The sequence below is a fragment of the Osmia lignaria genome, chromosome 6 (genome assembly GCF_051020975.1).
Source record: "Osmia lignaria lignaria isolate PbOS001 chromosome 6, iyOsmLign1, whole genome shotgun sequence".
In the NCBI taxonomy this organism is placed as follows: domain Eukaryota; kingdom Metazoa; phylum Arthropoda; class Insecta; order Hymenoptera; family Megachilidae; genus Osmia; species Osmia lignaria.
In genome coordinates, this window is record NC_135037.1 from 6,445,014 (window position 1) to 6,460,758 (window position 15,745).

Sequence of the window (15,745 nt, forward strand, 5' to 3'; positions counted from 1 at the left end):
TGTGTTTCATTGTGACTCACACGTGTTGCTGCCGATGACATGCATGCATTGTTGAGCTGGGAGCGAAAGATCATTGTATGGGGACAATGAACGATTTCTATTCGTCGAATGGCTTATAAAAAGAATTTTAATAAAGAAATATGTTCTCTGAGAATATTAATAGAATTGAACCAAAGTATGTATTCAATTTAATCAAACTATAATGCTTTAAGAATAATAATATTTTTTATATATTTTATATATAAAAATGCAGATTCTGTATGGTATAACAAATGGAAAAATCCATTGATATAACATTTTTGCATAAAAGCCGCCGGAAATTGAATATTTGCTAATGGACGAAATTAAAGCCGTATATTGGTTAATCCTTTGTTTCAACAAAGAATCAGCCGCTTTATATTAAAAACATTGATGAAACATTTATGCAGTCGTTTTCATAAAATTTTAAGCTTTAAATTGCCATACAACAAGTGTTGTTTTGTAATATTTTTACGTGATGAAATGAAGTCATAAGTACCAATTTCACTCTGATTCATTGTTTGCTTTAATGGACAATCAACAATTTTCTATTGGGCACATTAATGGCGCCTTTATCTTGAAACTTTCAATTTCAAATTGATGTCCCGTAAACGTCATTCTATAACACTTTTATGTCATGAAATAACTTGAGAATATTCACCTTTCGAAATGACAAAAACAAAAATATTCAATTGTTTCTCTCGTTTCAGAATCGACGAGTTAATTCTCATCCAATGAACCTAAACGGAAGTGAATCGGAATCAGGAGCAGCGTCGTAAGAAAGAATCGTAATCGAAAGCTGCAGGTACGATGGACGCGAGTTGTTCGAAGCGGTTGCTTAATAGCGGAGCAGCGTAACGGAGCTGATGTCGGTGATTTATGCGCCGTTTCGAGGTGAGCAATCGCAAAATTGCTAGTCGCAGGGCCCCCGACTGGCATAACTGATTGCTCGAAGCGTTACGGTATCCCTCTGATGTCCTTCCTTCCTTCCTAACAGCCTGCCCTACCTACACTAACCCTCAAAACCATGGGGACCACCTATTGATAATGAGGTAAAGTGAAATTTTTTAAATACCTAACAGTTCAATGCCCTCAAATCAGAATACCATAATCTGCAATAACTATTTATGCGATTGAAGATAACAGAAATGGTCAAACAAAGGATTTTGAATGTTTTCCATATTGAAAAACCATAATCATAATTTTTGGAATTTTGGGATCTCTTAATATACGAATGGCCAAATTAAAAGGATTCATTATTTTAACAGCGAGGTACCATTTTCGGTGAATTTATATTCTGTACTTTTAGCAGGCTGTGTATCCACCTACGTACCAACTGGACAAGTTCTACTCGATGATCGCTTAGACACCGATTCGTGTGGGCATGAGATCGTGAACAGCGATTTGTGGCTTGTTCGATCGACAATGAGCACTGTAACGGCTTCTCGATTCTTCTGTTATGGCAAGAAATTCTCAGAAGAATATCCTTAGGGGTTCCTGACTCACCTCAACGAGAATTAAGGTAAAAAATATTAAGGTATATTGTTTAACTCGTTAATATTCTAACTTGAGTCGCAAATATTTGTTTTCTTTAATAAAAAATAATAGATTTTCGATCTCTGGGAATGAATAGACTAAAGAAGAAGTAAAGAAACAAGAGATATTGAATGATTTATAGTAATGTACAGGATTTGTTACTTTTATTTGTAGTATTGTGGTGGAACTGTCAGGCCTTAGAGTCGAATGAATCGACGAGAGTAGGCGTAGTGATATTGATATTGAATCACGAGGAGGCTACGAGAAGCCTTAGGTAGGATCAATAGAGGCTGATCCTTTGTGTTTACACGGCCAAAGGATGTCGTCTTTCTTCTTAACGATCGGCCGATTGCTGTTTCTACCGTCGACCATGATGCTGTGATATTTCTATTCCATAGTACAGTTAAAGAACTACGAATTTTCTGATTCGAATTACTGATATGCATAAAAGAGTATCCATTAGAAATCTAATTTTTTGAAAAAAGAGGATCAACAATTAATTATATACTAATTAGGAGTGTGCGGATATCCGAAAATTCGGGTATTTGAGCTTCGGGTCGGGTCAGGCGAGACACTGAAAGTTTGTCCAACACAAATTTATTCGGGTACCCGTTTCGGTTCCTGAGTTAATATTCCGTTTCCAAAATCACGGGCACCCGAATAAATTTATATGTCAAACAAATTTTCACAGCTTTACCCAAATTTGAGACAAAATTTTCGATCTGAATATTTAATCTCATGCAGCTCTCTAATACTAATTAAACTCTTAAAAAACTGATATACATAAAATTAAAATCAAAAATTTAAACATTATAACACTCTTCTAACTTTCCCAAGTAAAATTCCACTGAATGCAAAACAAACACGTTACGGGTTGTTAATTATCGTCCATCGTCATCAATGATTTTTCATCAAGCAGCGCGCTCGTTTAGCGGATTATCGTCCGGCTAATTCGAGAACATAAACGAAACCGAGCTGCAATTTCGCGGACCGTTTCGAATCATGTTTGACGAGGTATTTTAAGGATCACCTTGATTAAAAGTACGCGAGGAAGAAGGGATTAGTAGGCAATGAGTCGAAACGATCTCGAAACTGGGATATATAAAAGATACTACTCCTCTAATTACAGTGTGCAGGATAAAGAATATTACGTGGCGATGTTACAAGGTTTCATAACTTGCATGGTTAGAGTACCCGCCCAACCCCGTAACCATGGCCAGTCTGCATTTGACGTGATCCTGATTAACCTTTTCACCGTCTGATAAATACCTTTCCATCGCATGCTGAGCAATCAGAGTTTCGGAACCGATGGGCTTCAGTTTGATGCGCTTCGAACTCATCCTATCCATAGTGAACCGTGAAAATGGCGTGGATAATACATCGACTGATTTGAGATTTTTTAATATTCCATGCATGGGATATTTGCTATTCATTAATTTTCCATTTCTAATTAAATGAAATTACTTCTGGAACCTCGTTTCCATTCTGAAGTCAAAAACAGACGTAAACGAACGAGAAAACGTTTCGAGCTAAAGGCGCGTTTAAAATATAATAATTCATACAAAGGAATGGTTCTATGTAGGAGACAGTAATTTCATATGCGTTTTCGAGAAACGATTCGCATAGTCTGGCTGAAGGCAACAAGGTCGACGTTCAATGGCAGTAGGTGTCCCAGGAGGCCGACAAATAAAGCAAAATGCTACAGCAAAGGCGTGCCTGGACCACGGTTGGTCACAAAGGCACCGAAAACGGAAAGGGGCTTCATTAAAAATGCACCAGCAACGTCGGTGCGAGCACTGTCTCCAGGAACAATGCGTGCACGAAATATGCGTCAAGAGATACGAATTCGCTGGCGTAACCGTTGCTGCGAAAAGTGTTACTGAAAAATACATCGAGTCTGGAAATTTTTGCAGAAGAAACGAAATAGGATTCTTCCAAACCTCTAAACCTATATAATAATGTATCGAGGACAAAAATAACAATTTGACTTTTGACTACGATTACCTATATAACAATTTTTATTTTTATTATCTATTTTAAAATTTGCGATAATGATTACCTACACAAAAATTTAATTTTGATCTTCTTTTAGCGTTGCTAATTATTGTAATTTAATTTCACATACCTATAAACGAACAAAAATAGCACTAAACCCTACAGCAATAAGTAACAATTAGTAGGTACCATATAAGCAAATTTGGGGTGTATCTCCAGCCGTTTCGAGCCACATGGGACCCGGGTAGCTTATAATGGGATGCAAGTTTTTCGTTTTAACCCGCGGGCCAGTTTAGGCCCGTGGAGCTTCCTCTTGGAATTTATCGGCCATCCGAATCGCGGACCAGTCCATATAACCCGTTCACGATCGGTTCCCACCTCGGACGGTGTCCTTCCCTTCCCTCAGCGCCTCCGCGCACTGTTTTCATTCTTTTATAAATCTTGCAGAAGGTAATATATATCGTTGCACCGGTGTATTCACTCGCTGCCGCGTTTTATGCGGCCGTATCCCTCCTTTTTGCATACGCGCCGCATTGAAATTGATTTCAGCCGGGACGGCCGACAGGGTGCGCTTGGACGGCCACCGAAAGATTAATACCCCCAAAGAGTGCCCCTTTCGTTCGTGTTTTTTAATCCGGCTGCTTGTTATTCGTACGCGGGCACAAGAGCGTGGAAAAGTGTCGCGGGACGGTTCGATTCGTGTGCAACGATTGGAATCGTTATTGTCGAACGTGAGCTATTGTGGAGGGTGAGAATTGATTTGGTGAAGCTAGCCATGTGTTCTTTAGAATTTATAGATTGTTGTTAAATATTGAAGGACAATAATAGTAGTTGCAGGAGAAAGATAAGTATTAAGCACCTAGATAAGATCACAAGTGAAAAATTTAATAAAAGAAGAAAAATAGTTGAATTATACTTGTAATTATATTCTGTCATACTATTCATTCGTGGTCTCTTTCATTGTGATTGCGAACGTGTTAAACGATGGAAAACTCGAGGATATTACACGAAGAATGGTAAGAGAATTGTACAGGTGTGAAATAGTAACGGTGAAATTCTGGCAAGAGCAATGGAGCAGTTTCCGCGCACGAGTTTGCAGTGCGGTGAAGTGACTAATACGAGAAGTTATCCGTTTAGGAATCCACGATAAATAGTTGAGGTTGGCAGAGACCAAGGAAATGTTTGATGTCCTATTATCCATGCCAGGAATCGAAATCCACCGGGAATATTCCTTGAAGGAACCAAATATTTGAACGGACTACTCTCTCGAAAGAGACTCGTTGCTGTCGCTGAAATTTCAAGATCGGATAATATTTAACGAACGAATGGGAATCTTCGATGCAGATCAAGTATCTCGAAGGATTTCATACATGTTCTATTGAATGTGTATTAAGTTTGGAAGTTATTAGTGAAATAATAATGATGCTAAAATTGTAAGATTTATTTTCCGTTAGATATGTACGAGTCATTACAGAAAATGTCAGAATATTCGGCAGAAAGATAGTCAATCACTAGAGCTTGAAATCATTAAATTTTTTCTAATTATAACTTTAAAACACGAAATTGCTCTAATGGTATTATTCACTTGTCAATCCTTTATAATTTAGTTTTCCATGGTAGATGTCTTCCACGTCAATTTGAAATCAAATTAGTTAACTTATTTTTGCATCCTTTCTTCAAGTACTAATGGATTATTTTCTATACCTGTCTATTTGTATAAAATGTAAATAGTCTGAGTGTTTCTAATTAACACCTAAACTCTCTAAATGATTTGACTGAATAAAATATACATTACTATTAAATCTCTTCTGCATTCGAATTAACGAAGGCGCCAATTGATTTTAAAATATATTCATTATCTAACACAATTAAATTTTGGTTGATTTCCGCTCTATTTTTTGCCAATTATTTCTTCATTGCAAAATTATTTTATCAACAAAAATAACCATCCAAATTTAACTCTTCCAACTCTCCATCTTCTGAGCTTTAAAAATCTCAATTCCATTAATCACAGAGTTAATTAATCTCCACGAATATTCTCTGGTATCAAAATAATCCTGTGTCTCACCCGACTGTTGGGGTAGCTCGTTTCAAGATAGAAAATAATTATTTTATAATACAATATAAAGACTCGTTTGGCCGTAGATGGTAGGCAAGAATTTTGCTCGACGAGCGTGGTTACCAGTTAATACGCCAAGTTATCCACTTAGGAATACTCTCTAATACCGCGTGGGTGTTGGTGGAATGGGCAACCAGGATAACCGAGAGTTTTCGGGGTGCAGAAGTAACAGGACTGTTACACCAAGTTCGTATAAACCGAGCTAAGTTTGCTGGCTGCTGCTCACGGGGACCATGGTGTCTACCGGCGAAAACACCCGTGCAAAGTTTAGTCCTTGCCTACCATCACCCCCCCTCGAGAAGCGGCTGGCATACTGATTTACATAACGATTAAGTTAATTAACGAGTTCCAACGTTGGATTGTTAATTCCGGACACAGAAAGATGCGTCGCGTTCAACGACTCCCCACAGAACGAGAATTATTAGACACCTTGCGCGGTTTGTTTCATTTCTGATCGAACAAGTTTGATTAAATCAAGATCGATCTTAATCTTTAGAAAAAATCATCGGTCGATTAAATAGTTTAGTCATTTTATTCTTAAAATATAACAGATTACTATTTATTAAAATATACCTAATTAAACCATTGCGGATCTTGGTCTTTGGGAAAATTAAATGAATTTTCTTTTAATGATAATGCATCAGTTGTAATAACTGAATTGTGTGTGAGATCAAACTCAACGTTTGGATTACTATATATTTTAAGAAATTAATGGTTTTTTTTTTGTCATTTTAAACTCGAATTGAAAAAAGAAAGATTTGTCACTTATGAGGGAGTTGGATTCTTTAAGAACATATTAATGGAATAAAGGATTATTTCTCTAAGGATGAAATACGTAAGTTAACATAAGATGAGATTAAAATATAAAAGACAGTACGTTTATTGATATTTACGGAACGTGAGCAGTACATTGTGCTAAGGAATTTTCATTTATCAAACGGGAAAGAACATCGCTGGCGATGGAATGTCGATATTAATATCGCGACGAAGCAAATGGCACGCGGGGACAAAATTGTTCTCACCGCAAAGCACGAACCTACCAGGAATTAATTTCTTCGTAACCGTTGCACGATTTGCCTCAGATTGTGTATTTAATATCCCGTTACATCCAAGATTGTCTTTGCCTTTTATATTATTCCATTTAATACCATATTCCTTCTACCAACAACAGCTGGAAATATTTTCAATCATTTCCATTCAGTTCGTCTGTTTAACGCGACAATCAATTCCAATATACATTTTCCAATATTTATTGCTTTGTACTGCAATAATTAAAGAGACAATTATAGGTTTTTTCCAAATGAAATTAACAGAATGCAGAAATTGTGTATTTAATCGGCTTAAAAGAAATCGAAAAGAGTTGCTCAATTAAAAATAAATTAATCAAAATTCCTACTAAATATTAAAATAATAACATAAATAATATAATAAACAATCTAAGAACAGATCTATCTATTCAAAATAATCCAATTCATAAGTGTACATTACGTTTCTCAGGAATTTCAAAGCAGTTTCTAAAATTATTTGCTTTGTTTAATATTGTTAAATATATTTTAAACAAATACAATTGAAAAAACACTATAATTGTTTCTTTTAGTCTAAATAAGTTTATCTGTTAAAAGATCTAACCAAAAACAATCATCTGACACCTCTCTTTCAATCTCAAAAAGATTACCATTTTTATTAACAATTTTCAACGTGATTAAAAAATCAGAATAAATTATGGTTAGCATCGATAGAAGCGGGAAATCTTCCTCTTTAGAATGCCGTTTAGTACATGTAAATAGGATTTTTACTTTCGGAGATATCGTCGTTGGAAGATGAACGTAATTTTGATGGTTTTACGTTTGTTTCTCACTCGCACAATAGCTCGATCCTTGTCAGTGACTCGCGTGCGCTACTCAATGGCAGCGTCTGACCTGTTTTTTACTACTACTACTACTTCTACTACTACTCGTACGCATTTCCGAGAAAAAATGTAGGTCACGGCGCTTCCGCGTGTCCTTGTCTTTCATTCATCTCCTAGCGCATTTTCAACGCTACCCTTCAAAACGCTATATCTCAGGAACCAATTGAGATATCGGCTTTCAACAAAATGCATTTTAAAGGACATTCTTTGCACTGTCTCCTGAATTTATTTGCATACAAAAATTAATTAATGCTCTTTACATATTTTATGTTTAAAAGTAACATTCTGTGTTTCATTGCTCTTTTTACGGGTATTTTTACACATTATCATCTAAAATGTTACTTTTTTATATTTTCTCATATTTTATATTTAAAATGTTGCATTATCAATTGTGCTGTAATCAATTTCATTTAATTTTTTGTCGTGTTTGGTAATTAAGTTTAATTTTATTGCAGCGAATAAGTATTTCGAACAGATTTCGTTAATTTTGAAAGATTATCAATTTGTAAAAAGGATATAATTCTACATGAATTGCAGCTCTACTGAATGATAAATCGGTTAAACGAACCAAACATTTCCCTCTGAGATCTAAATGGAATTGCAGAATCCTTGTAATCCTGTATTCATTTAATTTTCCTTTCAACAAAATTTACATATAATAACAGTAGCGAAACGAGTCAAATAATAATGTTTGCAATATCGGTTTCCATGTTAATTAAAGTGCTTTCCAAGCTCCTAAAATAAATTTTCAGCATTTTCTATAGAAATTCAGTATTCAGCAATATTAATTTTACCCCGTGCTAATTATTATTATTTAAGATACAAAGTAAAAATTATTCATGCAGACGATGTCTTTTCAATTGTGAAATTTTCATTGAAATACAAGAAATATTAATTTAACAATTATTCAAAATAATATTTAGAAGGTAAAATGAAAGAATCTTCTAGAAAGAATCTTCATTGTCTGTCAAGGTCAGAGAATATTTGTTTGATCCCCATTTCACTATAGTTTCGATTCTCAAAGGATTATCTAAAATCCTCGTGGGAGCTCGACCAATGGTAGAGAATCCCTTGTTTTTGCTGTTTCCTCTCGTTTATCCCCCCTTCACCCTGTCAAAGTAACTCCCTACAGACATATTTAGTCTTTAACCCTTCAAATGTACGATGTTTTTCAAAAACAATTAAACATTCCACGTCAAGAAAGCATAGAAAAATAATGTTTTCTGTATTTTTTCCATTTGAGAAGTTAAGTCTCAGCTCTTTTTAATCTACTTGAACTGCTACAGTTAATTTAATAATTGTATATATTGGATAGCGAATAAAATAAAAAATAATTCGAGATTTTTTAAATTGTCCTCAATTGTATTAATTCGTGGTTCGGAGTGGTTAAAATCCTTTCGAGGGAAATTCAAGTGGAACGACCAGTTTCAACTTTGGAAAGGGGATTACAAAGTTTAAAATATACCGGGTGAAAATTAATCTGCTACTCCCTTTGTCCTTGACATGTTGAGGAAACAAAGGAAGACAAACTGCAAGTACCATAATATCCTTTAATTTTCGCTTCATTTTCGAGGAAGGAAGTTTAACCATTTTTTAACGTTGATCATCGTTTAACTTTAGATTGAATCTCTTTTTCGCTTTTCCTTGTGGTATTATAATTATCGTATAAAACGAAGCGATATAATTTTTAATAAGGAAGTATTTTTTCTGTTAAACGTTTAACTGCATTTATAAAATTTTGCTCATGACTGATGGCAAATATAAAAATGCAATCAATTTTAATTTATAACTTTGTTTTTTAATTGAACGATTGACATTTTTTCCAAAAAATTGCGACCAACTAAAAGACCGAAGTTAACACGAAAGAAACGTAGAAAAAGCATTTCAGCAACAAAATTGAACATTCCATTTTCAGGAGCACGATCAGCTGAGTCTCTCTTAAATTATCTCGCGACAATTTCAAGGGCCATCTAGCTCTTCAGCTTCGAATTCACTCTTGAAGACGGATTCAACCGAGCAAAGATCGCGACGTCTTACCCCCGTCGGGTAAAGTAAACACATTTTCGCGGGCTTTGGCAAGGAAAAACCGTCAACCAGTGGATTTCGACGGGTGTGTGCACACGCGACGCGACGCGACGCGACGGAAGTCCACGTTCCATCGGGATTTCAAGTCGGCCAACGCCAGGGAAGAACCCGATGAAATTGCTTTCGCTGCGTGCGTTGAACACTTTTTCCAATATGTCTGTGTTTATTGAGAGATCAACTGTCTTCAAGAAAGAAGAACCAACGAATTTTATGGAGTTATGGTCACGTTTAAGGCGAGACGTGTTACTCGAAGAACAAAATTTACTACGAACAACCTGGAATATCGACGATTCTGTCTAGACAGTGGCTTTTCAAAATGGTGTGAAGAACGTGGCGATTTGAAAAGTAGCAGTTAATAAATTCGTTCTTTTCTGAAGAGTTTGAAATAAAATTCTTTTTCAGAATATAGCATTTTGTAAAATAGTTGATCGAACATTAAAAATTATAAAATGTATAAAGAACATAATTTAAAATCAATTTATCTTTACCAAATGATGAAAGATTTCATTCTACAATAATAAATTTTAACGAGATGTCTAATTAACGCGTTGATAGCATTGAATAATTAAAAGACTATCTAAATTACACTAATACTGCAATGTACCAAAATTGAATTACCATCTGTGTAATAATTATTAATATGATCTAGCTCAGCGTGTCAGGCAACGTGTTAAAATGTTCACATTACTAAATTATCACCAAGCTAAAACAATTTTCACGAGCTCGATAAAACTCGTCCCGGTTGATAATCAAACCCAAGCACGTTCTCTTAACGTGTCAATATAAAATCCATTTCACAAATCAAAGGTACCCTCTGTTAACAGAGAACCTGTATTGATTCTTGATTTCCATGGAAGAAAGCATCGGTAGAAAACGAGAAACGAAAGAATAATAGGTACTCACGATATCGAAGTCGAGGTTCTCCGCGATCCAATCACGACCCTGCTTGAATTCGTCGTGAAGGCCCATGATGTAGAGGGTGTCGAGACCATCGACGATGGTTGCGCCCATATTCGAAGCACCGAAGATGCTGGCACTGTGACCTCTCTTCGAGATCGGTCTCAACTCGTTCTTTCCCCAGGCGTATCTCACGTAATTGTCCCAGCCATGTTTCATCATCTGTCAACATGAAAAATAAACAGTTAGATCAAATATACATATTTTGAAAATAAACAATTTTATTTTACATTAAACAAAATAAACAGATAATATAAATACAGTGAGTTCTTGTAAAAATTAGAATTTTAATTAAGAATCATTTGACTTCAATGATGCAAAAAACAATTTTACTAAATATTTCTATACTATTATAGCAAATATTTCCCGAATTTACTGAAAGCCAGGCAGAAAATGTCAAACGCACTACTTGGAATCTTTCACGAAAACGAAACAGAAGAAAATCGACCAGGGGTAAACAAGGAGAGAAGAAATTTGCGAAGGCTCGTAATTCCGTCCGAGAGATTCGTCAAACGTGTCATCGTGAACGAAAATAATGGCTCTGTCGTTGGTTGTGGACAGCAACGCGAATCGTAGCGAGAAAAACGAATATATTAGCCTGTCTGGCCGTTCGTTGACCATTATTCCCGTTCTCTTTGATTTTTCGAGCCATTTGCCGGCCTCTGCCAGTCCGTGGCCGCTTCATCACGTTTTTATGGACGTATAATTCAGGGGTAGTATAATATCCCAGGGTCCTGGCCGATGGCACCAACAGAAGCGAGGTCCTTCTCTCTACCTCTCTGTAGTCATCGTGCAGCAGAGGAGGAAAAAAAAAACAATAAATCGCTGGAACGACGAAAGAAAGAGAGACCACTAGGGGGTCGAGGAGGCACAGCATTTTTTTGACACGCTGATATTCATGACGGATGAAAATGGAATGAAATTTAGCGGACACGGTGACAATTTTGACAACGAACCCTGTAAAACTTATCGCTGCTCCAAGAAGGTTATTTACGTTTGGAAAAGCCATTTCGTGTAACTGACAAGGAGTATTGGTTCATTGGAAATCAATAGGATTGAAGGTTTGAAATATTAGGTTGATGTAAAAGGTTCATGTTATATATTTAATTGAAAATTTGGAGCAACGTTCGTCGATCGAATTAGTCATTATTAATTCTACAGTTTGATGATTGGTGCTTCGAAAAATCTATTTTAGACAATTTTGTTATTCAAAATACCCTTTCGTATAGAAAATAATCGAACGAGAGTGCACGTCGTACACGAATTTCTCTAGTGGTGTTGTCGTTCCCTTCGTATCCTTTCCCACCAGGCTAATGGTTTAATCCTAACACGGATGTTAACCAGATTACCAGTCGAGAGCAGCTCCTCCTTGCCGCGATTCCCTGTGGTCGGTGCAGAACAAATTAGTCGCGATTACGTGGATAACGACAAAAAGGGTCGAACGTCGCGATTCCAGCAAACCAGCCACCACGATGGCTGCCTTCTGCAATTTTCTGCTACGTCGCTTCCTTCCACGGTTCCCATCCGACTCGATTCTTCCTCCTTTGCCTTGCATCCTATCTACTTTCCCGCAAGATTATTCTGCTTCGATTTTATGCCGCATCTCGTTGGCAATGTTACGTATTTCGTGATAAATCAAAAATTTAACTATGATTACTTAACATTTCTTCTGCAACATCTGAACCTTCTGCATTCGTACATTTCTTATCCAATCATCTTCATATAATTTTAATATAATTTTATATTATCTCTTTTCAGTCATGAAATTTCTGTTGAAACGTCACGTTACATTATGCAGTTATGAGAAAATTGGAACTAAGAAAAATTGAAAGGTATTTTTTTCAATATTACGCCCCTGGGATTGCAATATCTTCAAATTCTTCGTAAAATATGAAAATATATAGAGTAATGATAATTTGTGAAACAATTATTAACATATTTATTAAATTAGAATAACTAGATTTATGAAGTCTCAATTTATAGTCGAAAGAAATGTAATACGAGAAATCGATTCACGGTTCCAAATAATTAAACTCGCGTTCGTGTTATAACTTGGAAGAATCGAAAGGAAACTGAAACCCAGAAATTGGTTTTAGAAATGCAGAAAGAGAAATTTGATCGGGGAATAAGGTTGGAAAATGAAGTTTCAGAAATGTACGCACACATTGGAATCTAATGAAACCCGTGTACTTTGATCCGTTTCACGCTAAAATATGTATTTTCATCCATTATGCTTATTTTGTTTCTTCGTCATTTGGCATTCAATTCTGAGCAATTAAAAAATGTGTAATTAAAGTAAAATTCTTCTTATGAAAATTAGAAAAAAAATTCCAACAAATTTCTTCGTTCTTCAGCAAGCTTATCCCATCCAATCAATTCATTAATATCCTGAAATTCTTAAAGCCTGAGGGAAAGAAAAGTTGTCTGGCATAGGGAAGTTTCAACCAATTTGTTGGATAAGCTGGCATGGAAGCATCGAGAGGCCACTCGAGGGATGCATCTCGAGGCCTGCGAAAAGGGGAAATTTCTTTTCATCCGAGCCACACGGCGCGTTTCCATTAATAAACAAAAACGCGAACGGCCAACGTGGCTCGCAAAAATATGAAGAGAGAGGAACCCTTGCCAGCCGATTGAGCGTGGACCGGGGGTTGGATAAATAAACCGAGGAAAATTTCACAGAACCACTTGGATCCGCTCGCGAAAAACTTGCATCGCGTGCATACACGCGACGATGCATCGAAAATCAGTCAGCGTGTGATTCGATCTCAACTGGGATTCGATTGATGAAAACTGACTCGTTGGAGAATTGCTTTCCATAAAAAAAAGAGAAAAAAAGAAATAAAAAAATTGGGAACCAACTCTCTTCCTGATATTCTATTCCATGTTCTCGATCAAGTTCAAAAAGTGATGTTTGGATTTATTTCCTATGCAACTATTATGCAGTTGATTCGAAAACAAGAACTGCAAAATGCAATTTAATTAATTAGTATTCATAGGTCAATAGATATCTGATCTAATAATAAAATAATTAAAACTGCTAAAATGACAAATTTCTAATTTCTAATTTCTTATTTTAAATTATAGAAAATAAATTGAAAATATACAATAAAATTCATTTATCTAGTTTTTCAATTTATTTTCAATTTAAAAATAGGTACACACCCAATGCTGCATGTTAGAGAAAATTTGCACTGCGAATATAGAACCTTTTTAATTAAAATATCTGTTTCATTCGAAGCCACCAATTGTTTAGAATTATTAATTTTATAATTTGATAACTGCACTGTATTTTTATTCAAAATATAAAGGGTTATGTTCATAACTCTAATAACGTAGGTGTCTAAACATTTTTGTAACCGACTGTATTTCTTTCTTCATCTTCATTTCTCTCTTTCTCTGCCGTGCACTATTTTCTTCCCTTTATGTATTATTTCTTCGCTACCTTTTTTCTCCTCATTTTTTTCCTCTTTCTACTTCCCTTGCATACACACACCCCTGTCTCCATTTTCCTCTCTCTGTAAACCACTTCTCAAGCCTGTTCCGTGAATTTCATTGGCCACCTCTCTTCATTTTCCTCCTTCATCTCTCTTTTTTCCCCGCCAGAAGGGTATGTTTCCTATCCTCGGAGGATTCAACGAACAAAGGAAAATATCGACGATAGCTTTTGCCGAGTCTCCCGTGTCCCAAGATCGAGATCGCAAAGCCATTTAAAGAACGGCTGTTCCCTCGTAAAAGCCTCAGACGGTTTATGATTCGCTCGACGCTGAGATATTACGATGTTTTGAAGCTCGCTTTCGCCTTGCTTCCATTAAATTTTGTAAAAGAATGCCGGACCCCACAACCTACGGATACCAGCCGGGTTTATTCGTTTCCGATACGGCTTTATGAAAAACTCCGACCCGCATAGCGGTTTCCGGCAATACGAAAACTTTTCACCGAAACGATCGTTCGCATCGAATTTCGTTCATCGATCATTAGATAACGACCGTTTCCCCTCTCGACAAACGTTATCATACACTTGGAGATATTTTATGTACACGATTGTAATTCCATTCGAGGTATATTTGATCCGATCGACTAACCACAATTGTAATTTGAACTTCCAGAAGGAAATGAAACCTTTAAAAAATTCATTTTCCTGGGTATCACGATTTATTATGGAAAGTACTTGCAATTTTAATCAGTTTCTGATTGGAATTATATTTGACAGCGTCAGTAATGTACGCCACTGAATAACTAATTATCAAATTGCAATTAGTATTATTATAGTGAAAAATTAAAATTACAAATACATAATATTAGCCATTAGAGTGTTAAGATGACGGACTATGGAGAGAGCCCCAGTTTTAATTTAATATTGTATTCCATATTACTTTTATTTCCTAAATATTACACTGTTCCTTCAAATATTATTCTTCGAATATATGAAACTCTTTCAAGGGTTTATAAGTAATGGAGAACAAATGATATTATTCCATTTGAGAATTCAAAGTTTAAATTTCAAAGTTTTGATTGCTTAAAACAGTAGAACAAGAATCTTTTCTTTCCAAAGTAAAACTCAATGTTTATAGTAGATTATTGCTATTACAAAAGGTAGAAAGAAATAATAAAGATATTTCTTTTAATAAGAAGAATTCAATTTGCGCATCATATCAGACTACTTTTTAAAACACTAATGCTTTTCTGCTTGCAGGTAAAAGTTTCCCATTTAATTTGACCGGTAAGCAATATCTGTTTTCAAAAAGTTGCATTCGCTTGTACGTACGAAGAAATTATCGTGCGGCAAACTTCTTTAATAAAGGTGTTCCCTGAATTTCATTTCTGTTGCAGGATACAAGCGGAACAGCTTACAATTCTGGTTTCTTTGTATCCGAAGCAATGGAAACGAAACTTGTTTCCTCCCCGATGGAAACTTTTTCATTGCTCTGGAATCGGTGTAAGTGCAACGTTAACGGTGCTCGAGATCTTCGTTAAAAATATCTCTGGAAAGATCCTGACTGAAGTATCGAGAATTGTTCGATAAATATTGCGAAAGATGGACAAATGACGATGCAACTAAAAATAGAAAACATCGACCTGAAATCGAGTCTGAATATTTTCGACATGAAATTCAAGGAAATTCTATC

General features: G+C 35.7%; 1 protein-coding gene and 1 long non-coding RNA gene across 10 annotated transcripts in view; one reads left to right on the top strand and one right to left on the bottom strand.

Moving 5' to 3' along the window:
* Window positions 1-15,745, bottom strand: part of alpha-Man-Ia (alpha-Mannosidase class I a) — a 350,946-nt gene that overhangs the window by 34,454 nt on the left and 300,747 nt on the right. For all 3 annotated transcript variants that reach the window (XM_034318322.2, XM_034318324.2, XM_034318323.2), the window contains one exon: window positions 10,566-10,781. In XM_034318322.2, the coding sequence (XP_034174213.1) occupies window positions 10,566-10,781 (216 nt within the window). The remainder of the gene's footprint in view (window positions 1-10,565; window positions 10,782-15,745) is intronic.
* LOC117601508 (uncharacterized) lies at window positions 45-15,579 on the top strand. 7 transcript variants are annotated; one of them, XR_004580729.2, is made up of 4 exons: window positions 45-175; window positions 729-1,070; window positions 1,328-1,540; window positions 15,450-15,579. It is a non-coding gene; the product is annotated as an uncharacterized LOC117601508 (long non-coding RNA). The 7 variants fall into 7 exon arrangements; XR_013062258.1 differs by lacking the exon at window positions 15,450-15,579 and adding an exon at window positions 9,493-9,835; XR_004580730.2 differs by lacking the exon at window positions 15,450-15,579 and adding an exon at window positions 3,137-3,889.